Raw genomic sequence first — 26,279 nt, 5'->3', positions numbered from 1 at the left:
TCAGCCAATGGGGATTAAATTGGGTTTTATCATAAATAAAACCAATGGGTTTTACCGCTTTAAACCACCAATCACTAGTGATATAGTGTGTGAAGAGTGGTTTTACCACTTTAAACAATCAATCATCGGTGATATAGTGTGTGAAGTGGTTTTACCGCTTTAAACCACCAATCATCGGTGATATAGTGTGTGAAGAGTGGTTTTACTGCTTTAAACCACCAATCATCGGTGATATAGTGTGTGAAGAGTGGTTTTACCGCTTTAAACCATCAATCATCGGTGATATAGTGTGTGAAGTGGTTTTACCACTTTAAACCACCAATCATCGGTGATATAGTGTGTGAAGAGTGGTTTTACCGCTTTAAACCGCCAATCATCAGTGATATAGTGTGTGAAGAGTGGTTTTACCGCTTTAAATCACCAATCATCGGTGATATAGTGTGTGAACAGTGGTTTTACCGCTGTAAACCATCAATCATCGGTGATATAGTGTGTGAAGAGTGGTTTTTCCGCTTTAATGATATATCGGGTTTATGGTGGAGATTTCCAACATAAAGAGAAAACCCTTGATCATTTAACAGATCGTTTATTATACAAAAACACATATATGTGGAAAGAAGAACTTGTCTCAAGAGTCCAAGCAGATCTCCGTCTCTGAGCCAGAATACATGGCCTTTTATAAAATTGAAAATCGGGAGGGGGTCAGAACATCACAGGGCACTTGGTCGATCAAACTACAAGAAAGCTTTGTTTGCACACGAGGTCCTTTAAGCAAAGAGAAAACAATATTGTGCATAATTAAGCAGATTGTATTGTGAAAGAATGCGTGTCTTTGGTAGGGCATGTATGCACAGAAAACATTCATTTACTTTAAACAATGATAAGTATTTATCTCAACATGCAGATGGAGCATCTGGTTTACACAGCTTTTGCAGAACAATGAGAGGTCAATGACCTCTGCAGTTCTATGAGGCTCCTGTTGTTAAGAGGACAATGGGAAGACAGAGTTCATGTTTGTACTACTTTGCAATTGAATGGGAGGCCAGAGTTAATGAGACCAATACCTCTGGGGACCAGACTCTCCGGCATCACCAAAGTAATTCTCCCCAATTTGCCAACCAAGTGGAAAATATGAGATTATATTGTTCCATACTTTACTAACATGCTATATTTATTTATTTATTTATAAAACAATGTTCAGTATGTAATGATTTATCAAGTGGATATTTTAAGAGTAACAAACATAACAGATGGGTACATATTTCCTTTAAACATGGACTAACAAGATCTCTTACCAGGCCCAGATGCACTTGGGCCAGCAAGGGAATTATATATTCAATATTATTATATTGATTAATCAATGATCCTAAGGTTTAATATGGAAAGATATATCAGTTTATTAACAAGACCATAGTATAATGAACATTTACTGTGGCCTGTCAGCACCGGCGTAGCCAGGCTGAGGCAGACGAGGCAGTTTCCTCATCGCTCATTTCCTGAAATATGATCTGGCCTGAGTCCTCTGGCCATCTGAGCTCCCATTTTGAGCATTGAAATTAGCCAAGAATAGGTTTCTGGGCATCAAAAATGCATTCAAGGCCCCCAGACCCCTCGCCGTAATGGCTTCATGCCGTTCGCGCTCGCAACGCTGCGCTACGCGCACCGTCACATCAACCAAGTTTACCTCTTTTCGCCTCATTGCTTTTGGACCTCTGGCTATGCCCCTGGTCAGTATCAACTCTGCAAATTTAATGAGCTCTGACCTTGTCATTGTGATAGACCTGATAAGCATAATTATCTTGCAGACAATTGAAATCGTTTATCTCAATTGAAAAAAGCCCATGCGAACCATTCTTTGCAGAGTGATTTTAGCCTATACTTTACAACAGATTTTATTCTTCAGTGTTGCTTAAAAGCAAAAATTAAAGAGAAATGAGTACATAATTTGTGGACAAAGAACACATCAATATGAAAAATATTTGTTTCAGTGTGATTAATTCAGAAACAAACAGTGCTTTGCAATAGTCATGTGAAATACGACTGAGCATTTCCAAGGAAAACACCTTGTGTTTGGGTCCGATGTTTGGTTTGAGTTCCTGCAGAATCTGTGTTTTATACAAAATCCTGTGTACAGTGCTGGTTGGTAGTCCCAATTCGCTGGATGCACGTCAGATTGATTTTCTGGGATTTTGTTGAAATGATTCAAGTACTCGTTCAACGTCTGTTGCACTTATGCTTGGTCGACAAGTACTTTTCTGTTTCTGACAACTTCTATTCTCCTTAACCTCTTGTACCACTTTGATACTAGTCCACGATGACCGAGTCTTTCCATACCTTGTATGGAAATTATGCTGAACTTGTGTGTCTGATCTCGTCTCGATTACCCATTCGACACACTGAGCTTTCTCCTGTGGAATCACTATTTTCGTTTATGTAAAACCACCAGACATGAAAAATAAAGAAAACTTTATGAGTTTCTCTATTATATAAAACAAAGGGTATCGTTGAATCATATGTGGTACTAAATATATTAACAACCACAGTTGTCCAGGTCTTTTCGGACCACCGTGTAATGGGTGGTTTGCCATTGCCTTCTCAATCGTAGTCAGCGCAGGAATTTGTAATTCGTTCAGGGTGCTGGTGATACCTTACATCGTCTTCACAAAGGACACAGTGGGATCTTTAACGTCCACTGACTAATGTCAGTGGACAGGATGCCTGGCTTAACGTCCATCTGAGGGATGACACACACATCGATGAATCACCGTGCCTGTGAAACACCTGAGGTGACAGTATGCAGCTGGGTCAGGATTCAAACCCAGGCTAGACAGCACTGAGACGAGTGTGCGTACCTCCAGGCCATCCTGCCAGCCCCCCAGTCGGTATATGTGAATGTAATTAAAAGGTAGAGACTTTGTCATTTTAAGTTTTCATAACACAATGGAGCCAGAATTGTACTATTTATTGTTTCTGAAGGTGTGATAAATACTTTGAAGGAAACACAGGTTAGGAGGCTCTGTAGGTTACGGACGGTCAATTATACCTTTTTGTGATTCAAAATTCACAAAAGCTACAAGTCGGCCTGTAAAAAAAAAAAAAAAAAAGTCGCACTGATATATGACATTACTTTCAGAAGCTACTGACAGCTGAGGTTCAATAACTGGTATATACATTGCACTTTGTTGGTGATTGTCACAGACTACCGCCCACTACACCATGTTGCATTTTCGTTGCTGATGGCTCGTACAATTTGAACGTGTTCAACCTTTACGATTGTCCCTGACACACCTGAAGTAGTAGTTGATGAGGATCGTAAACTGCCGCACATTACACGATCAAAAACTGTCGCCGACAATCTTATTGCATTCCATTGGATAGTGTACGGTGAACCTTACTGTACAAATTATCCATTGTGACATCATACAACCCCTCCTAACAATTTCCATTAACAGATGTTAAAGCTCATTTTACCTAAAATGGATCGTTTTATTAATTATTGATGAACAGGTGGGAAAGCGATGGCCGACAGACAAGACGTCCCTGAAGATCGACAAGATGATATTTTTGCTGGTCGAACAGACCGCAAGGAAATACGCTGTCCATTACAAGTGGGTGGGTGACTGTGCGGTATACAAGTGAGGATACTGTGAGTGTGAGTCAGAATGTGGAAGTGAACAGGCGACCTCACAACAGGTCAGACACAAGCAGAACCATTGTCAGATAAAAAGGTACATGGGGTAAAACGTTACATGCTGGACCACCATGAAGTGTCATCTGAATGTCGAACAGGTGTGTTTGCACAAAGTGAAGACTTTTCACTTGGACTCATGAACAACAGCATGGGTGACCCGATCAGGATCATGACCCAGGTTATTTAGATCTTTTTTGTGCGTGCCATGTCGAGGCTCGTGTAAGAGCCAACACATAGAACATATAACAAGGCAGTAGACAAGAGGGGTGGGAGATTGAAGCACAAAATAGTGGGGAACAAAGACAATAGGATATCTGTGGAAGGGAGAGGGATGGGGCAGGGTAAACAGGATGGTACCACGGGGATTTTCAGGAAGGAAAACAGAGAATTTGAAGGTGGGCTTGGGGTGGATTAACAGGGGTAGTAAAGATCAAGATTTTGGATGAGGGGAGATACAAGATGGTGAGAAACAACTGCTTTGAAGACCTGGAGGGAGGAGTGGGATTGAAGAGAGTGTGGGAGTTTGTTAACTAATCCCAACCCAAAGTGGATACACCAAGATCTTAGTAAAACAAACATTAGCAAGAGTGTAACATGGAAATTATGGACCAAATAGCCTCGTTTCCTTGTTTAAGGTCACACAGAATCGTGCAACCACTTGTTGCACTCAGTGTTGACTTGTGGAGACTGGATCCTTTGTATATGAATTTCCATTCTGCAGATAAGGAATATAATTAAATGTAATAGGTTCGATTCTCTACAGAGCATCGATAACATGGAGATGTGAGCCAACCTCTGCCCCTCTCCCCACTAAATGACGTTGATTGCCTAAAGCGAGTAGTTATTTCATATTTAAACTTTGATTTTATGAAGAAGTGAAAGTTGTTATTGGGACCTTCCTTGTGTGAAAATAAGGTGGTACAGCAATCTACAGAGTAATTGGGCAAGGAGTTTGGAAAAGTATAAGTAACAAACAAACTCAAATAAACCATCTTACCGACATTGGAAACTATGCGGTTAAATAATCCCTACCCAAAGAGGATATACCACGTTACTGAAATTGGGAATCATGCGGTTAAATCATCCCAAATCGAAGTGGATATACCATGTTACCAAAATTGGAAATGATGCAGTTAAATAATCTCAACTCTAAGTGGATATACCAAGTTACCGAAATTGGGAATCGTGTGGTTAAAATCATCCAAACTCAGATCGGATATACCAAGTTACTGAAATTGGGAACCATGCAGTTAAATCATCACTACCCAAAGTGGATATACCAAGTTAACGAATTGAGAAGCATGAAATTAAATAATCCGAACTCAGAGTGGATAGATATCCACCAAATGGTACACCCATGATGATGCCTGTGAGCAGGTCCCTGTGAGCAGGTCATGGGCACAATTGAAATTGGCAGAGTAATATGTGCACATTAGTCTACATCAAATTTGAATAGAAACGGGTGGAGTGCAACCACAATCCTTACTAGAATTCACTACAGACCGGTGTTTGTTTGTTTGTCGCACAACTACTCCTCCAGTTGTGGGCCAATTACATCCAGACTTGCTACATCGGATCAGCATGACCCCAATTAGTGTGAAGGGGTGTTTTTATCTTTGAAGGTGGTCTTGGAGTGAGGGGGGGACCCAAATTCTCAATGTAAATGTGTATCATGTAGCTCCACCTCCAGGTGGGGGAGGGTATTACAAGTCTCCACCATTTACAGTGCAGCGTTCCTATATCCACGTTTTCCTGTACAGCGAGGCGTTTTGAATTATAAGCAGTAGGTATGTTTTTGTTTCATCCACATAACCTGGGGTTTTTTTTGCCAATACAGAGCTGTCAGTTGCCTATACACCTCCCAAATAAAGGTATGCGTCAGAACGTGTTGCATGCTTGGAACAACGGGCGGGTATTCTGATAGTTATTATAATTGAGAGGTGCATAACCACAATTACTATAATTGAGGCGGTGCATAACCACAATTATATAATTGAGGCGCTATTGGGCACAATCCTGGACGGGTCACCACACTGACGCAGGATACTGGAATGACTCAATCATCCCAGCAAGATGGTACTCATTTTGCTGACCTCGGAAGGATGACAGGCTAAGTCAACCCCACCTGGTGTTAATTCAATGGCCAAGCGGGATTTCAACTCAGGACCCAAGGATCCCAAGCCCGCCACCCTAACCATTAAGCCAACACCAGGCATATAAACGATATATAGCACGATATTTCAAACATGTATTGGGCCTGATATGTTCTCGTGGATCAGGCATTGTGTGGTGGAGGTATGCGCTCTTCCAAGTGCCCTTCTAGTTTTCTTGTTTGTCCAGGCGATATCTCAGCCATCCTTTGAGCGAGGAAGCTGAAATTTGGGGGCAAAAGTGAAGTTGTGCTTTGGCAAAAACGGTATTTTTGATTAATTATGATCGATTTATTAATTCCTTATTTATTTTCTCTCATCTGGGCAATATCTCGGGCACTTTTTGAGCTCTGAAACTGAGATTTGGACATGACAGTGAACAAGTGATTTGGCTATGAATGGTACTTTTGATTTATTGATTTTTCAATGAATTACTTGATTTTCAAAAAGTTACAGATTTGGATGAAACAATGGTGTTTTTCGTATACGATTAGCCAAATGAAAAATAAATAAATTATTTTACGATTATTATTTATTTTTAATTATGTAATTAATCAATAAATGATTGTATACTGCTTCCTCCAAATTCCGTCTTCATGTGGTGCAAGGGGGCATGGCCGCGCGCCGAAGGCGCTCCAGCAAGGTCGTGCGCTGGAGGATTTCTTATTTATTTGGCATGGGGGAGGTGTACTTTAAATGTACCTCTACTTGTTTACACACTTTTCATTAAACCTTGTTAAAACAGTGTTTCTCCAACACGTTCTAGCTTTCTATTCCCATTACAATTCCTTTTGTCATTTTATCGTTCTCCCAATCTGCCCCATTAATCATCATGTTATCCATATTCCCACTACAATGCCCTTCACAAGGAGGTGGACAATTACTCTCTCTCCTCCAGGCCACCAGAACATCGATGTCTGTCTCGGATTTCTTCCTCACAGTCTTGTCCGTGTAACCAGTCTGTGTAAAAGACAATCAAGACATAAGTACAATGCACATGGCATATGAGGAAGTTCAAACACAAGAAAGAGACCTCCATAACTGTTACTAAGCCAACTATGATGCATGTGTAAATATATGTTTTGGCAATACCATGTTTTATAAACTAATGACAGCACACATTGTTATAACCATCCCTGAGTGCATCCCATCACATGTTTCTAGGATGTTGCTTCACTACACAAGCAAAAAAGTTGGTCAAATAAAACCACAGTGACAGTGGTCTCACTGATCCAAGTCTTGGGAGCATCACATTCACATACAATAAATAAATTACTTCATCACATTAACATTACAATAAGACCATACTGTACAGGCAAGGTAATTACTGCATGCAGGGCTTATTAAAATTACAATACATGATAATAGTGCATGCAGGTGCATGGGGCGAGCAAAGCCAAGAGCTGGGGCGGGCTGAGCCGAGGGCACGGGCGGCTGGGGCAAGCGGAGCGGAGAGGTTGCCGTCGGTTGGAGAGAGCGGAGCGGAGAGGTTGCCGTCGGTTGGAGAGAGCGGAGCGGAGAGGTTGCCGTCGGTTGGAGAGAGCGGAGCGGAGAGGTTGCCGTCGGTTGGAGAGAGCGGAGCGGAGAGGTTGCCGTCGGTTGGAGAGAGCGGAGCGGAGAGGTTGCCGTCGGTTGGAGAGAGCGGAGCGGAGAGGTTGCCGTCGGTTGGAGAGAGCGGAGCGGAGAGGTTGCCGTCGGTTGGAGAGAGCGGAGCGGAGAGGTTGCCGTCGGTTGGAGAGAGCGGAGCGGAGAGGTTGCCGTCGGTTGGAGAGAGCGGAGCGGAGAGGTTGCCGTCGGTTGGAGAGAGCGGAGCGGAGAGGTTGCCGTCGGTTGGAGAGAGCGGAGCGGAGAGGTTGCCGTCGGTTGGAGAGAGCGGAGCGGAGAGGGTGCCGTCGGTTGGAGAGAGCGGAGCGGAGAGGTTGCCGTCGGTTGGAGAGAGCGGAGCGGAGAGGTTGCCGTCGGTTGGAGAGAGCGGAGCGGAGAGGTTGCCGTCGGTTGGAGAGAGCGGAGCGGAGAGGTTGCCGTCGGTTGGAGAGAGCGGAGCGGAGAGGTTGCCGTCGGTTGGAGAGAGCGGAGCGGAGAGGTTGCCGTCGGTTGGAGAGAGCGGAGCGGAGAGGTTGCCGTCGGTTGGAGAGAGCGGAGCGGAGAGGTTGCCGTCGGTTGGAGAGAGCGGAGCGGAGAGGTTGCCGTCGGTTGGAGAGAGCGGAGCGGAGAGGTTGCCGTCGGTTGGAGAGAGCGGAGCGGAGAGGTTGCCGTCGGTTGGAGAGAGCGGAGCGGAGAGGTTGCCGTCGGTTGGAGAGAGCGGAGCGGAGAGGTTGCCGTCGGTTGGAGAGAGCGGAGCGGAGAGGTTGCCGTCGGTTGGAGAGAGCGGAGCGGAGAGGTTGCCGTCGGTTGGAGAGAGCGGAGCGGAGAGGTTGCCGTCGGTTGGAGAGAGCGGAGCGGAGAGGTTGCCGTCGGTTGGAGAGAGCGGAGCGGAGAGGTTGCCGTCGGTTGGAGAGAGCGGAGCGGAGAGGTTGCCGTCGGTTGGAGAGAGCGGAGCGGAGAGGTTGCCGTCGGTTGGAGAGAGCGGAGCGGAGAGGTTGCCGTCGGTTGGAGAGAGCGGAGCGGAGAGGTTGCCGTCGGTTGGAGAGAGCGGAGCGGAGAGGTTGCCGTCGGTTGGAGAGAGCGGAGATGTTGCTCGTAGTTCGAGTGGAACTTGAAAATATATTTGGACAATTGTGTTGAGGGATATTCCTCCGCTCACGTTAGATATCAACCTCCTGTTAAGTTTGATCTTAATGGTCACATGAAAAACTGCAAGAGAAAAACGTAGAGAAAACATCAGATGCTTCTCAATCGAAATATGGTCTGCAAAAGGATTTTCCATTAAAGGACATGACCTTTGGACCCAATAATTCATCTTTGTATTGCAGTCCATACTTGTGAGAAGCTTGGTTCAAATCCCTTCAGTCGTTTAGAAGTTATAACAGAGATTTTCAATTAATGGCAACATGACTTGAGACCTTTGACCTATTGAACTCAAATTTGAATCAGTTCATATTTGTATTACATTCCATACTTTTTCCGAATTTGGTTGAAATGTTTTCAGTGGTTCTCAAGTTACTGTGGTAACAAACAGACAACGGGATGGACGGAAGGACGGACAGACGGACAGCCTGAAAATACGCCTCTGGCCTATGGCTGTGAGGCATAAAAATGCTCGTTTTGAGAGATCCCACGGGAATGTACGACAGACTAACTCCCAAAAGTGGCACAATGCAATTTCATGTCTATATCCAAAAACTTATGTCAAGTCTTTTTGTCCAGATTAGTCCTTATAGGGAATACAAACCGAGACAGAATACAAACTTCATAAGTGATGAAGCAGGTGGTTGATCTGAGGCAGTAAGGTGTGCTTTCTCTAATGGTCCACTGTAGACCAGAGGCAGCAGCAGTACGAGTCTTCTTTTGAAGTTAGTCTTTTGTCGAGTTATCATTTCATTTGAAACATTACTGCTCCTCAAATTGCATTCCGAATCTGGGGCATCCGGGTGTACCAAGAACAAGTCATGCGCTCAGCCGTCCGATCCTGAGTTTGCCGACGGTGCATGTGCTTGAACATTTTAAACAAGATCACGTTAACAGGAAGTGTCCCTCAAATGTATGACTCACCCATACAGTCATGCAGCAAGTCGGTAATGAGGTGTCCCACAATGGCATAGGCCACGGCTACCACCGCCAGGCCAGCCAACAAAAGGTACAAGACTGTGCGAGGCAGGGTGACATCATGAGTGGGCGATTGGTAATCCAAAAATGCATCGTCCGAGAACACCTGACCTTCATGTTCCAACATGTTGCTCTCATAATAATCATCTTCATTCGAAGGGTAAAAGTCTCTCCCAGTCTCCATCGATCTGAAACCAGTCACCTTGCGGTGAAAATTTCCACCAAAGGTTGCTTAGCATCCCTCTCTTCATGCAAACCAAAGTCCCTCCAAGCGCTATCCCGGGATAATCTTCCAAATCCGCTTTCGGAAACCCCCGATCATGGTTGCCCTTCATAACCACAGAGTACCGTTCACATTAGACATGTGAATAACCTGGGAACGTGAATTTGATTTCAGTAAAAGATCTGCTCCCCAAACAGCCATCACAGTGAGAGTCTGAGCTAGCAAGCAGCGTAAGCTGATGCGTCAAAGCATGTACAAGATCAGACCACACACTACCCACAATCAAGGCATGCATTTGTAATTTGTTCAGGGTGCCACTGATAGCTCACGTACTCTTCTTGATGGACACCTTGGAATCTTTAATGTCCAAGATTAAACGCTGGCAGATTAAACCCCGGTTTAACGTCCACCCAAGGGACGGCAAACACATTCATGGCTCACCTTGCCTGCAAAACACCAGGATGGTAGTTTATAGCTGGGTCGAGATTCGAATCCAAACTAGCCAGCTCAGAGGTGAGTGTGCATTCCTCTGGGAGATCCTGCCACCCCATGGAAACTCCTTATAAATGGCGCAGAACAGGAAACATGATAAAATAATGAAATTTTAAAATTATATACAAAGCATCAATAATTGTGCACGTTATTACAAGATGACATTTTCAAACATTCCATTCGAGAATTTTGGGAGAAACAGCCAATCCCAAGTTGAAGACAACTCTTAAGTCCTGTTAATGAGAATCATTCTTAGGATATGCCTGGTATTGGCCTAATGGTTAGGGTGATGGGCTTGGGATCCTTGGATTCTGAATTCAAATCCCACTCGGATGTTGAATTAATACCAGGTGGAGTTGACTCTGCCTGTCATCTTTCCGAGGTCGGCAAAATGAGTGCCAGCTTGCTCGTATCCTGTGTCAGTGGTGACCCGTCCAAGATTGTGCCCAATAGCCAAGGAGACTGCTGAGGCAGCAAAAACGCTCTGCACAGAGTATGGTCCCGATGGATGGATTGATTCTTTGGATGATGACATCATTTCTTAGGATTATGACATCATTGCTCGTATTAATATTCATACAATTTGCTCTTTTGTCCCTTTCCACCTTTTCTTCCTTCATTGTATTGTCGGATTGTCGACCTTCATGTTTCTGTTGTGCAGCTCTTCCATGAGTCTCGACCTGTGAATGCAACAGAAAAGATCAATACAAAATAACACCTTTATTAAAGTCATGCCACGTGTCTGGGTGACGAGTGCAAACACAAACTAACATACCAGACGTACTTGGAGTTCACAACCAGCGGGAGATCAAATGGAAAATGTCATCAAACCATACACTGCACGTCACCCCCCCCCCCCTAACCACGCTCAAAAGCACCCATCAAATTACAATGGTCACCTGTACATGCTCCCAAAGTTTACAATTCAGAACTTCACAGTTCCTTCTGAACAAGCCAAGCTTGATGTAAATATGTCATCCATATCATTTTCAGACAAACACGCGGGCAATGTAGTACATCTGTAATACACAATGTAAAGGACAAGACTAGGCCGAGGTTTTCAAATCAATTACGGCTGGAGAGTCGGAACAAACAACCCTCAAGACGTTAATAGTCCACTCCTCGGGGACTACAGAAACACGTTCTTGGTGATGGACTGTAACAACCATTGCTGTAAGAACCCACAGTAATCAAATGTGGGTAAATAGACACCGAGATCAGATCCTGAACCGCGTCTCAAAACATCGGAAAGCCATCGTATCTGCCGTGCCAATCTCGCTCAGCCTCCACCACACGGCCGAACACCATGCAGCTTTCCCGACCCGGTCTCTGCTCTGCATCTGAGCTCCCGCCATCGCTGGACCTGTCACTGTCTGCAGTACAATCAGGCATGCAGGCAGAACTTCATGAGAACACAACTAACCAGTAACCATCACTTCCGGTTCCGGTTTTGAGCGGCAAGAGGTCTCCTTCGGGGCTCCCTGCTGACATTCTCAAAGTTAAGTTCCGGTTGTTATTTGTCCCGTTTTAACTGTTTAATTTTCTCACCTACATGTTAATGTGTGTTCCTAGTTCGGTTTTGTTTCAAAAATCGTGCTATTTTGTGAGTATTTTTGTCGACGTTCTTACTTGGTGTTTGAGGCCTAGTCCTAGGTTTGAGGCCTACCGGTTCCACTCGGTGTTCGATCGTTTTTTTTTGTTTGTTTGTTTGTTTTTTCTCCCCATTACCTTCAATTTCTATCCTCCCCATTACCTTCAATTTTCATCCTCCCCACTTTCCAAACATCCCCCATTCTCCCAACTAATCTCTTTCTTATCTCAAAAAAAATAAAAATAAAAAATAAAAAATAAAAACCCAACAATAACAACAACACGCTCACCTTCTCCCGATTCTGCTACTTCTTCTTCCTCTTAACTTCCTCCTCGTCTTCCTCGATTTCTTTTTTTTTACACTTCCATGACCTAATCTGTTGAACTCTCTCATACATTAATATTAACAACAAAAACGATCTTATAATGCTTCATCTTCCTCTCTCACACATGTGGTACTCTTTACTGTTTCACAATGCACTTCTCTTCTGCTATTTTAACAGACTGCTCTCATTTCGACCTCTCCTTCATTCCTTGCCTAAAAAATCCAACTATTACAGCGCTTCTTCTCTCCATGCTCTGAATTCGCCTTCATTGCATCCATCAAGAATTGTGTTAAATCGCATCTCTGACCTAAAACTTTTAAAAACCACAGTTTGCCATGGATGCTCGCTTTCCATCAACCATTCTTTTTTCCAACTTCAGTGCCAACTCACCCCCTCACCCCTCACTCTCACTCTCAAAGCAACCATCCCACTCTTCTCCCTCCAAGCCTCCCTCTCACCTCTTTCAAAAATTCCCCCTCACCTTTCTCCCACCTTTCATCCCCCTCACTCTTCCTTCTCTAAGTTGCCCCCCTCTCATCCACCAACCTGCCTCCCTCCACTGCCCTCTCACCTCCATCTCTTCACTCCACCTCCTCAAATCCTCAACTGCCATCTTCCTTGTCTCTTGTCCCCCCTCTCTCCCAGCACCACAGAGCCTTTTCTCCTCCTCATTCGGCCCCCTCCCCTCGCTATTCTGCAATACCCCACACTCCTTCAGCAACCCTCCTTACCTCCCCCCTCGTCCCTCGTCCTACCCTCCCCCGCCCCTCCACCTCCTGCACCCAAAGCCTCCTCCCCTACCTCTTCATTAAAAGTGTGGACCTCAAATATCCGGGGCCTTCGCTCAAACCTTTCAGATCTTTCCATGCAGGTTGCCACTGACAAACCAGACATTATCTGCCTAACAGAAACTTTCCTCTCCCAAGACGTGTCTGACTCCCAAGTATCTCTCCCTGGTTACTCCCTCTTACGGTATGACAGACCTGAACCTCGTCCTGGTGGAGGTGTTGCTCTCTTCATCAAAGACTCTATTCCTCACTCTCCCTGCACTGCTCTCACTCCCCCACACCCCCAGGAATACCTCTGGCTTCGGCTTCCCCTCCACTCCCACCTCATGTTTATATGTGTACTGTACCGTCCACCGAACAGTGATGACTCCATCTACACCTCACTCTCCGAAAACATGGACCATCTTCTATCTTCTCATCCAAACTCTCTCTTCCTCTTATGTGGCGACTTCAATTGTCATCACGCCAGTTGGCTAGGTGTGGGTACCTCTCTCACCTGCCATGGGACGTCAGCAAAAGCTTTCTGTGACTCATTGGGACTGACTCAATCGGTCAACTTCCCGACCCGGATCTCAACCAATGGTACTCCATCTCTTCTGGATCTGATTTTGACAAATTTCCCTGACAATATCTGCTGCTCTTCCTTCGCTCCAATTGGTTCTTCTGACCACGTCCTTGTTAAAGTGGACATCTCTCTGGCTGTCATCAGAGAACCACCTCACCGCCGTCGAGTCTGGCATTTCACTCAAGCCGACTGGCAGGGTCTCCGAGCAGCCATCAAACTTACAGACTGGTCTCCTATCACTACTTTCTCAAACATCAACTCATCCTGGGAATTATTTCAAAGAAACTTGCTCTCCCTCATGCACAGATTTATCCCCTCTCGTGTTCAGTTGTCTTACCCTTCCTCCCGCCCTTGGTTTACTGAAGCTTGTGGCGAGGCAGTTGTCCTGAAACAACTTGCCTTTGCCTCATGGAAAGCAAACCCAACTGAGGGCAATCTCAGTTCTTTCCACAAAGCTCGGAACAAGTGTGTATCTACCCTCAGGAGAGCCAGAAAACAACATCTTTCTCATCTCAAGTCTGAACTCTCAGACCTCTCTCCCTCCTCAAAATCCTGGTGGCGTTTAATCAAATCTGTTTCTGGTGTATGTTCCCCCTCCATCCCCTCCCTTACCTCAAATGGCCGCACTGCTGATTCCACACGTGATAAAGCTGAATGTCTAAACTCGGTGTTTGCAGCTAAATCTTGTGTCCCAAACCCATCACTATCTCTACCCACTTTACCCAGTCGCACCCAACTGTCCCTGGACTCTGTATCCTTTTCTCCTGACAAGGTGGAGAGCTTGCTTTCAAACCTCGAGTCAGATTCTGCAACCGGTCCAGACGGCATCAGCCCACGTGTCCTCAAAGCCTGCTCTTCTGCTCTTGCTCACCCTCTCTCTGTTCTATTCACCCTCTCATTTTCCCAAGGTCATCTGCCATCTGCTTGGAAATCTGCTAACATCACTGCCCTGCATAAAAAGGTGCAAAAACAGATCCCTGTAACTACAGACCAATCAGCCTTCTCCCAATCATCAGCAAGGTTATGGAATCCATCATTGCTTCAGACATGAAATCCTTCCTCTTCTCCAATGGCTTGATTTCCAATCATCAATTTGGTTTCAGACCAGGTCACTCTACCCTGGATATGCTGCTACTGCTCTCCCATCAATGGATGGAGGTCCTCAATGCCAGACAGGAAATCCGAGCCGTATCCCTGGACATATCACGTGCTTTTGACACAGTCTGGCACCCTGCCCTACTCACCAAACTCTCTTCCCATGGTATTCAAGGCCATCTCCACTCATGGCTCGCAGACTTCCTCTCCTGTCGCAGTCAACGTGTGGCCCTAAATGGAGTTCTTTCATCCCCTCTTCCTGTGCAGGCTGGAGTTCCTCAAGGTAGCGTTCTGGGCCCTGTTCTTTTTCTGGTTTTCATCAATGATCTCTCGGACTCTCTGGAAAATCCTCTATTTCTCTTTGCCGATGACTCCACCCTCTGCCGTACCATCTGTCATCCCTCAGACCGGCAAGCAGCAGCTTCTTCGCTCACTGCAGATCTGGATAAAATCACAAACTGGTCCAACACGTGGAACATGTCTTTCAATCCACACAAATCTCACACTCTCACTATGTCTCTTCGAAAGGACCGTTTACAAAACCCCCCATCCACTTTCTCAACAATCCTCTGGAAGAAGTCTTTTCTTTCAAGCTTCTGGGTCTCACTATCTGCCATGACCTTTCCTGGGAAAGTCACATTTCCAACCTTGCCTCAAAAGCCAGTCGCCGACTGGGAATCCTCCGTCGTGCAAAGTCCTTCCTCGGCCCTCTTGAGCTCCTGACCACTTACAAAGCTTTTGTCCGTAGCCTGATGGAGTACTGCTCTCCCCTCTGGGCTGGTGCTCCTGCCTCCCACCTTTCTCGACTTCACGCTGTCGAAACCAGGGCTTTTAAGATCATTGGCATCTCCCGCAATGAAGCTGAGTCTTTGGGCCTCTCACTCAATCACCGCAGGTTGGTCGGTGGTCTTTCTGTCTTCTACCGACTCCTCTCCAGCCTTGCCCCCTGCTCTCTCTGCGATTTGTCCCAACCACATTTCCACAGGGCGCTCAAGGTCCGCCAACAACCCCCTTCTGGTAAAACTACCAAAATCACGAATCACTGCTCATCTTCACTCTTTCATTCCTCTTTTTTCCCGCCTTTGGAATAAACTTCCTCACTCTATTCTTTCCCATTCTTCCCTCCAGGCTTTCAAAACAGCTGTTCACCACCACCTCTTATCTTCCCCCATCCAAATCCTCGATCTTTTCTACCCCCGATAATCCACCCAAGCCCACTTCCTTCAATTCTCCTGCTTTCCTTCCTGAAAGTCACTGTAATGTCCATCTTCTCCTCGCCATGTTCCCCGTCCCATCCCCATCCCTCTCCCTTCCACAGTTCACCTGTGTCTGTTCCCCAATGTTTTGTCCCTTCCACTCCCACCCCTCGTGTCTCATGCCTCCTTGCTGTGAGTTGTGTGTTAGCTCTCATACGAGCCTCGACCAAGGTATACAAAAAAAAAAAAAAAAAAAAAAAACAAAAAAAAAACAGTCGTGTCGACAACCACAGCAACAATACATCTCGGTCCCTTCAAAAATTAAACTTCCTGCCAGGTACTCCATTTTATTTTATGACATGACGTGACGTAACCGGAGATGCATTGTTGCCGGATTTTTTGACACCTATGCCCACACGATTTATCAAATGAATTTGAATTGTGTACACCATTAAAAAAAAAATATATATATATATATATATATATATATATATATATATATATATATATATATATATATATATATATATATATATATATATATATACCTGTATATGTATATAGGTTGGAGGCCAGGTTGGAAATGTGGCTTTCCTAGGAAAGATCATGGCAGATAGTAAGACCCAGAAAGACAAGACTTCTTCCAGAGAATTGTTGAGAAACTAGTTGGGAGTGGGGGGTGGGGGGGGGGGTTCCAAACGGTCCTTTCGGAGAGACATAGTGAGAGTGTGAGATTTGTCAGGATTGAAAGACATGTTCCTTCTCCGTGTTGGACCAGGTTGTGATTTTATCCAGATCTTCACAGAGCGAAGAAGCTGCTGCTTGCCGATCCGAGGGATGTCATATGGTATGGCAGAGGGTGGAGTCATCAGCAAAGAGATAAAGAGGATTTTCCAGAGTCAGAGAGATCATTGTTGAAAATCATACGTTATCGTAGTTGATCTGAATCCAACTGGCAAGTCCCCGAGCATGGCCCTCATCAACAAGTCCAAAGAGTTCTGATGTTCTCAATCACAATTTGATAGGCCAGTCCAAGATAGTTTTATCAGCCCAAAAGGGCGAGCGCTCGAGTGCTGCCTTAACCGATGACATCGGGACCTATAAAAACTGTTGTCACCTTCTAGATGACATCAAACTCATTCTCCTGAAGCAACATTTCACTCCAAGCGCCAGTTTTAAGCTCCTTGCTCAGGTGTGCAGAGAAAAAGATGGTACGTCACGATCACGCACATTCCACACAGAATGTTTGATCATATACAAGGGATTGGCTTATTCACCTGATTGTTCTGGAGCATTTTGCCTCCACTGTGCTCTATTTTGCATGGAAGAACTTGGTATCCTAGTGTCGCGTCCTCTCACTGATATTGTACATGCTACGAACCGACCCAATTATCATTTTAGGAAAGAGAAAGTTCCTACAAAAAAGTAGTCACCTGAACTCTTGAGAATGCGCTCTTTCCTTAATGGATGTGATGGAGCAAAAAAAAAAAAACTTTGGATGTTCGGGAGAATGAGAGTGAAACTTTTCCGGTGCAGACTTGGAAAAAAAAAAAAAACTTTTGAAATTGGCCATAAAGCACGTATTGTTCTGTGGCCAGCAAAATGTTGCACTGTGAGGGCATCAAGATGATGCCAGTGTACGACAGCTTGGGGGAAATGCAGGTAACCGATTGGATTCTAGTGATTCTGTACTCGGGAACCACATCAGTGGTGAACTCAAAAATGCACAATATGTATTCAAAACAATCCAGAATGACATCATTGATGTTCTAAAAATGTGCAGTACCAGTCAAAAGTTTAGACACACCTACTCATTCAAGGGTTTTTTTCTTTATTTTTACGATTTTCTACATTGTAGAATAATAGTGAAGACATCAAAACTATGAAATAACACATATAGAATGATGTATTAACCAAAAAAGTGTTAAACAAATCAAAGTATTGTATACATTTAAGATTCTTCAGAGAAGCCACCTTTTGCCTTGATAACAGCTTTGCACACTCTTGGCATTCTGTCAACCAGCTTCATGAGGTAGTCACCTGGAATGCTTTACCAACAGTCTTGAAAAGGAGTTCCCACATATGCTGAGTACTTGTTGGCTACCTTTCCTTCACTCTATGGTCCAACTCATCCCAAACCATCTCAATTGGGTTTAGGTCGGGTGATTGTGGAGGCTATGTTATCTGATGCAGCACTCCATCACTCTCCTTCTTGGTCAGATAGCCCTTACACAGCCTGGAGGTGTGTTTTGGGTCATTGTCCTGTTAAAAACAAATGATGGTCCCACCAAGCGCAAACCAGATGGGATGGCGTATTGCTGCAGAATGTTGTGAGAGCCATGTTGGTTAAGTGTGCCTTGAATTATAAATAAATCACCAACAGTGTCACCAGCAAAGCGCCCCCACACCATCACACCTCCTCCACCAAGCTTCGTGGTGGGAACCACACATGTAGAGATCATCCTTTCACCTTCTCTACGTCTCACAAAGACACGGCGGTTGGAACCAAAAACCTCAAATTTGGACTCATCAGAGCAAAGGACAGATTTCCACCGGTCTAATGTCCATTGGTCGTGTTTCTTGGCCCAAGCAAGTCTCTTATTATTATTGGTCTCCTTCAGTAGTGGTTTCTTTGCAGCAATTCGACCATGAAGGCCTGATTCACGCAGTCTCCCTTGAACAGTTGATGTTGAGATGTGTCTATTACTTGAACTCTGTGAAGCATTTACTTGGGCTGCAATCTGAGGTGCAGTTAATTGGTGATTTCTGAGGTTGGTAACTCTAATAAACTTATCCTCTGCAGTAGAGGCAACTTTGGGTCTTCCTTTCCTGTGGCGGTCCTCATGAGAGCCAGTTTCATCAAAGCGCTGGATGGTTTTTGCAACTGCACTTGAAGAAATTTCAAAAGTTCTTGAAATTTTCCGTATTGAGTGACCTTCATGTCTTAAAGTAATGATGGACTGTCGTTTCTCTTTACTTAGTTGAGTTATTCTTGCCATAATATGGACGACCACAGTACAGACCAAATAGGGCTATTTTCTGTATACCAACCCTACCTTGTCACAACACAACTGATTGATTGGCTCAAACGCATTAAGAAGGAAAGAAATTCCACAAATTACCTTTTAACAAGGCACACCTGTTAATGGAAAAGCATTCCAGGTGACTACCTCATGAAGCTGGTTGAGAGAATGCCAGGAGTGTACAAAGCTGTCAAGGCAAAGGGAGGCTACTTTGAAGAATGAAAAATATATAACATATTTTGATTTGTTTAACACTTTTTGTTACTACATAATTCCATACGTGTTATTTCATAGTTTTGATGTCTTCACTATTATTCTACAATGTATAAAATAGTAAAAAAAAAAATAAAAACCCTTGAACGAGTAGATGTGTCCAAACTTTTGACTGGTACTATAACATTATTGATAAGCTCGGAAACCAAATCCATGATGGTGGCATTTACGCACTCTCAGCTGACAGGAAAGTGGATGCCTCGTACAAAGAACAGCTCGCTATCACCATCCGTTTCGTGGACGATAATGACAGCAGCTGCTCGTCCACCGATTCTATCTTCGCAAAGGAGAACAAGCTCGCCCAGTATGTTCACTACAAAAGCCATTGTTTGAATCTTGCCTTCGGAAAGTTGATGGAAAACGTCTTCAACAAAAATGTCATGGATGTGTCAGAGGAGGTGATAATCTTCTATAAGTATTCACTTAAATGAAACTCGTCTCGTGCAATCTATATATTACTAAAACTCTCATCTCGTATGTATGCATGTATGTATGTTCCCGAAATACAGCCAAAACGGTACACGATAGCGCAAAAATTTTCGGCCCACTTTACTCACCATTCTCCTGTGGTGTGCAGTATCAAGTTTTGTTAAAAATCGGGCAAAGAAAAATTATTAAAAACATCAATTCCCGATTCAGTCAAGTACTCTTCAGGATTATTTGATCAATGCAAACAACCTCAGCGGTATAGTTCACTGGAGCTATCTTTTTTTTCTTTTGAAATGACTTTTTTTTTATCAACCGCTGTCACAACGGGAACCCAACGGGTTCACGGGTCGTCTAGTGGACTATAAAACTATACGGAAACGATAATAAACTCATAGATATGTGCACTACCAGGTTTTTCCAATGACATGACTCCATTGCCAAGTTCATGGACAACTACGAAGTCATTGAGGAATCTCAAAGACATATCTTCAGAGGTCACCTCCAATGGTGACACGCGCAAACAAGCAGGGCCATGACGGGCTGCAATAACTCGGTTCAAATTCATCATTGGCATGGTGATACTACACAATTGTCTTGGTTACACCACAAGACTCTGAGCCAGAATTTGCAAGCCCGTTATCAAGATGTTATCATGCCGATGTTATGGTCGGAACAATCATAAATACGGTTAGCGCTGCCCGAAATAAGATCGATGAGAAATTCAACAAATGGTTCACTAAAGCAGAAAATCATTCAACTAAGGTGGATGTAAAATCTTCCATGCCACAAAACTGTAGTCTCCAAACATCAAGGGTAAATATTGTGGCCAATTTGCCATCGGACTACGACCAAAAAAAAAAATAATAATAAAAGCTTTGGCCATACCATTCCTGGATCATCTTCTCGCACAACTGCACTATCATTTTGAAGGTCTCACCAGCATAGCTGTGAAGGCTTTCCTCGTTCCATTGTACACAGCATATGTGGCACCCTCAGTTAATATTTGGAAGGAGGGCATAAAAGATTTCTATGAGACATATAAAAAGGTCCATGAGCCAAATCAATATGTGGATCATAATGGATGATCCACTGTGGCGACCCCTAACGGGAGCAGCTGAAAGAAGAAGAAAAGATATAAAAGGATTTGGAAGGAGAGGCCGAAGTTCAGGCTGAGGTTGAGATGTGGGTCGTGAGGTGGAGGAGCACCCGAATGCCAGATTGTCCAAAATCCGCATCTGGAGCAATGAGCAGAGCTGCTGGTTCCGATAACATACACAAGATGCTCAAGATTCTGTGCACAATCGGTGTGACATGTTGGGAGGTTGAAAGAGCAAACAGCGAGTTACGTCTGTTGAAGACGTATCTCCGCTCGACTGTGGGTGAAGACCACATGAACGGGCTTCCTCTCTTACATATCTACTACGACATAGAAGTGAACATGGAGGAAATTGTGAATACCTTTGCCGCAAACCATACTCGAAGAATGAGCCTAATTAACGCGTTTCATTGAGCAGGCGGTGTGGGCACAATGTCGATGCCGAGTACTTCAAGTTGCGCTAACAAGAGAATTTAAAGACCAGTGTCTCAATGTAATAAACCTGCATTACACTGAACCTGGTTTCAATGAATCAAGTACAAAGTCTCAATTTCTCTTCCCAAGAGATTTCCCACAGAATATTCTCAATAATAAACCAACGACACCTCAAACATTTTTTGTCGGTTCCCTGAATTTAGCTGTATCAAGATTGCTGTACACAGTGAGATGCTAGAATTGTCGAATTAGCTGCATACATATAATCGGAGCTGAGGCATGCATACAGGTGCCTTCCCAGATATTCTGCCCTCTCCCCACCCCCCCCCACCACAGAAATCTTGGATCCACTCCTGATACACAGTCATGTGCCACTTAACGACGGGGTTACATTCTGAGAAACGCGTCGTTAAGCGACGTCGTCGTTGCGCGAACATCACTTTTTTTTTTCATTTTCGTTTTCGAACATCATACTTACACAAACCGAGACACCTAAGCTATATGGTGTAGCCTATTGCTCCTCGGATACAAACCTGTACAGCATGTTACTGCACTGAATACTGTTGGCAATTGTAACACACATCCAAGAGAGACGGAAGACACGTTAGATTTACCTTTGTGCAGTTCATGATGGCCATCAGTGTTGTTAGCAGCAGCTTACAACCTCCTCTCGCATCGATTATAGAAAGATGAATAAATAGCGTTTGGATTTTATAAATCCGAAATCATTGCATCGATGTTATATTTACAAATGAATAAACGAGCACCTGTCAATTGTGATATATTTTCGGAACAGTGCGATTGTTTTAACAACATAAAAAGCTTCACTAAAAATAAATTTGTGTTTTAATTGACGAACAACAACGATTTATTCGCGAAATTCTTCAATTCAAAGGTAATTTACTCGCTGGAAGGTAAACGTGCAAACATTGGTTCAGTTTGAAAGCCCGTTTCCTTGAACCCGATTTAGCACGACCGTTTTTTTAGTGATGACATTTTATGGACCTCAACGATCGCATGATAACAGGGCCACATTGTCGTTGTTTATTATCATTATGAGGCATTATGAACTGTAGAGTGTACATAATTGTACGTGCTATTTTTATACGAGGCTACATCACTCGGCGATAGGAATTTTTCAGCTACATATTTTTTTCATTTTTTTATTTATTTTTTTTCAGAGCTGGCAGACCCGTCGTTGCCAGGAACGTCGTTAAGCATGACTGTATATATATATATATATATATATATATATATATATATATATATATATATATACACACATATATATATATATACATATATACACACACAAGCTGAAGTACCCGGTAATACCCGGGAAATTTGCCCTATTTTCCTTACGCTAATTAGACTGAGGCATTCGTTGTATGGAGAAAATTAGGAAGGCTTCTTTTATTCCTCAGATTTATGCTGCCGTAATCCTCAGAGAGGTCATAGTTGAAGGCGGCCTTGAGCCACTCAATGTTTCTAGCAGCAGTGGAAACTGTCCTTGATGTCCTGCAAAACCCGGACCGAGAAAGCTGGAAGGTGAGTTTTGTGCTTCTCTCGCCCGTCGGTGTGACGCTCTCTCTCTGCAGCTGACTCAGCTTGCCTGGCTCTTTCATGAGCAGATCTATCAGCAGTTAGCTGTTGCCGTGCGCGTGCAGTTCAAGAATTCAAATAACAGGAGGAGAATGTGTATGTTTAAAAAGTCAACGAATACGAACATTTTGTATTTCAAAAAACCCTAGCGTTTTTAACCATGAAGCCTTTTGTTACGATTAATACGCCGGCGCACTATTCGAAAGCCATTTTTTTTTAATGGAAATTTTATTTTTTTTATTATAGATATTTTTTCATTTTTATGGAAAGCCACTTAGTGCATCCTGGAGCTGAATGTTAGGTCTATATGCGTGTAAAGTTTCATCAAGATCGGCTCACTGGTCTAGGAGCTTATTGGTTACAAACAGACAGACAGACAGACAGACAAACAGACAGAAGGACTGCCATTTATATATGTAATATATATTACACTCGAGTTAACACATTGTGTAAGCAGACAAAATCATGTTCCCCATTGTCTCGGGTCACTCACCTGCATTTGATTTCTCATTTTTAATTTATTTATATTTTCATTTACAGATGCTTTCCGATGGTTCTGTGATCTTTCCTGGTGTATCGACTTCGATGGCCGTCGGCACACAAAATAACGTGCTTCCCCATTGTCTCAGGGTCACTCACCTGCATTTTTTTCATTTGTGGATGTTTTCCGACGATTTTGTAAAATTTTCCGGTGTACCGGCTTCGATGTCCATCGGCACACAATATTTCAGCTTTCTACGTCACCCAGAAGGTCCTCATGTTTAATATATCAGTGAGTCTGTCAGTGACAGTAGTTAGAAAGAGTATATATATATATATATATATATATACATATATATATATATATATATATATATATATATACATATATATATATATATATATATATACATATATACATATATAAATATATATATATATACATATATACATATATACATATATACATATATATATATATATATATATATATATATATATATATACATATATATATATATATATCCATGCTGATACACAAAATCCTTACCATATGCTGAACTTCCTTCATCCTCACAATCTTCATCTGGATAATCATTCCTCCAGTTACTTTCTTCATTTTCATCATCCTCATCGTCATAAACCTCTGTACCTTCCTCGACATCAAACATCTAGGGTGAGAGACAACCTTCGTGAGATAAATGAGAAAGGCCTTCCCCCATAAACACATACAGCACGACACGGGCTCGAAGAACGAGCTGTCCACGTGCACCTCTCATTCGCGACTCGGATGGGCCAAGACGCGTCACAGAAAGCACTTATGGCCCTAACATGTGGTGAGTGTGCGATTCCAAACTATGGTAAACATTTTATGATCATCACAAGTCACACGAATCATCGACTGTTAACACTAAGCGAGCAGTAGTCAGTAAAACTTCACCCCATACCCCCACCACCCCGACCTCCCCCAAAGATGTTGTGTTCAATGGCTGTGACAAGTCACAAAGAAATATTACTTCAAAAACCCCGCGGAGTAAACAACGCTTATTGCTTTCCCTCCAAGTTATTCACTCAAATGGTTTGAGATGAACATACATGGACCCAGGATAACAGGTCGGTACTTTATTAAAAACACCAATTTCAGAACCACTTTCTTTTCTCTTACAAGTGATGAAGAATGTGACAAGCTACATTGGACAGAACCACACAGCCCGCTCACCAGGTCATCCCCGGCGTTCAATGGCATGACCGACAACACATCTTCAGCGTTCGATACGCCAGGGCTCGCCGTGTAGTAAATGTCATACACGTAGACGTCATCGCTCTCGCAATGCTCCGAGCCAACACCGCTTATCGCCAACTCTCGTACCATTCGCACAGAATTGCAAAGCACAGCGTCGGTGCTGGGACGACCCGAGCCCTGTCGGTGAGAAGACATTTAACTATCCGGCATGTCAAATACTCAACGCTTTAGCACTTTGGAGTCTCAAAGGATCTCAGTCATCGGAGCGAGAGCAAAACCGCATACCCGGGACGCCTCTCTTTCGCCGTCGGATGAATATTCTTCCTCTTCATGAACTACATCGAGAAACTTAAAGAATTCTTTTGCCTCCTCGGCCATATCACTCGACCGCAGACGTCCATCCAAACGCACCGCGGGATCCGAATCTCCCTTCTCGACTCTTTCCCCATCTGGAACTGCGTCCACATCCTCGGCCAAACACCTAAAGGTGGCCACAGCCCTGTACCGACCAGCCCGGCTGCTGGCCTGACTGCTGGCCCGAGCAGTCTGCTTCCTCGACGGTGCGCTGCCGAAGGAGGTCTTGTTTCCACATCCCGGTCGGCTCAAATGACACGCTCTTTGATTCCGCAAAACCTCACGGACTGGATTTCCCAACGCTTCCTCCTTCAGACAAACATGTTAGGCAGACAGGTAAACACGCATACATAGGTAAAATGTACAACTACTTCACAGAGTACCAAAACTAAACCTCCTGTTAGACTACCAACATCATACCGACCACGACGACCTTAACGAGCCCAATTACTCCCACATTGTTGTGGGGTCGTACGGGGGAGCAAGTTTTAACCCACGACTTTCACGATCGGTCGGCCAGGACTGAATGTGGCAGGAATTTGAAATTCGTTCAGGGTCCCGGCGATAACTCGCCTGCTTTACACAAAGGACACCGTGGGATCTTTGACGTCCACCGACTTGTACTAGCAGATGGGACGGCCGGCTTAACGTCCATCCAAGGAACGGCACACTTCGGTAGGCAACAGCCTGCAGACTCGAGTCGGGAATAGAATCGTGATGCACACAAGGAAGGTAAATTAGACGTAGCGAACACCAGGCACGGTATTTGGACGGACCACCGGCACACAATGGCCTACCTAACCCGCGAAGCAGATGGACGGGCGGCTCAGAATCCATTCCAAAGGACGGGGATCGCTGCAACACGGCACCGGTTGGGAACTTCGTGGGAGAGCAGGAAACGTGTGTGTACACACACGTACACACACACACACACACACACACGTACACACACACACGTACACACACACACGTACACACACACACACGTACACACACACACACGTACACACACACACACACGTACACGTACACGTACACACACACGTACACGTACACACACACACGTACACGTACACACACACACGTACACGTACACACACACACACGTCAAGAGAAAGAGCGAACACCTGGTCTGGTGGACACCTGACGTACCTGCGAAGACACAGTCGCTGCGAGGCGAAAAAGCTGCTGTTGGACAGGTCCGACATCGCTGCCCGGGATCAGCTGGCAACGCCGTCGTTTACACGAGACAAGCAACGCGTCCGCGGCGTCCGCCGTGCGGGGCCGTTTCACCCGGAGCAACGTCGACGCAACGGCCGCCATGCTCCCGGAAACGCCTCCTCTTCTTCCTGTCGACGTCTTCTTCCTCTTATTCTTCTTCTTATTCAAAAATTAAGCCTGCACTCCTCCAAAAACTAAGCCGACATTCCTCCACAGAGTCTTTCTGTCGTTTTGTAGATCTACGGAAATCTACATGACCCTTCGGTTGGTGTAGACGTCTTCTTCTTCTTCAAAACTAAGCC

The 26,279-nt window shown here is 44.3% G+C and overlaps 1 protein-coding gene across 6 annotated transcripts; it reads right to left on the bottom strand.

The window, feature by feature from the left end:
- Positions 1-580: 580 nt before the first annotated feature.
- Positions 581-26,205, bottom strand: SLC7A6OS (solute carrier family 7 member 6 opposite strand). Of its 6 annotated transcripts, XM_085856821.1 has the most exons (7): positions 25,909-26,205; positions 24,688-25,065; positions 24,379-24,579; positions 23,710-23,830; positions 11,505-11,634; positions 10,211-10,941; positions 6,151-6,801 (listed from the first exon to the last, which is right to left on the bottom strand). In XM_085856821.1, the coding sequence occupies exons 1-6, from the start codon at positions 26,077-26,079 to the stop codon at positions 10,878-10,880; spliced, it is 1,065 nt and encodes a 354-aa protein (XP_085712947.1). In that variant the 5' UTR covers positions 26,080-26,205; the 3' UTR covers positions 6,151-6,801; positions 10,211-10,877. The 6 variants fall into 6 exon arrangements, with proteins under 6 accessions (XP_085712942.1, XP_085712947.1, XP_085712944.1 ...); XM_085856816.1 differs by lacking the exons at positions 10,211-10,941; positions 11,505-11,634 and adding an exon at positions 581-4,177 and having other exon boundaries at positions 6,726-6,801; XM_085856818.1 differs by lacking the exon at positions 11,505-11,634.
- Positions 26,206-26,279: the final 74 nt, after the last annotated feature.

This window comes from Eptatretus burgeri, chromosome 15, assembly GCF_056783735.1.
Source record: "Eptatretus burgeri isolate ZD-2024b chromosome 15, Ebu_testis_v1, whole genome shotgun sequence".
NCBI classification, from domain to species: domain Eukaryota; kingdom Metazoa; phylum Chordata; class Myxini; order Myxiniformes; family Myxinidae; genus Eptatretus; species Eptatretus burgeri.
The sequence above is the reverse complement of the archived record's forward strand: the minus strand, read 5'-3'. Positions and strand labels throughout refer to the sequence as shown.

Bases quoted from the DNA above. Each gene is read 5' to 3' on its own strand.
- SLC7A6OS (XM_085856816.1), bottom strand. From the start codon at position 26,079: ATGGCGGCCGTTGCGTCGACGTTGCTCCGGGTGAAACGGCCCCGCACG. The intron at 25,066-25,908 runs GTACGTCAGGTG...GTTTGTCTGAAG, and splicing joins CAGCGACTGTGTCTTCGCAG to GAGGAAGCGTTGGGAAATCC. The intron at 4,178-6,725 runs GTAATTGTCCAC...TCCTCCCTCCAG, and splicing joins GGTGGCCTGGAGGAGAGAGA to GTCTTCAAAGCAGTTGTTTC.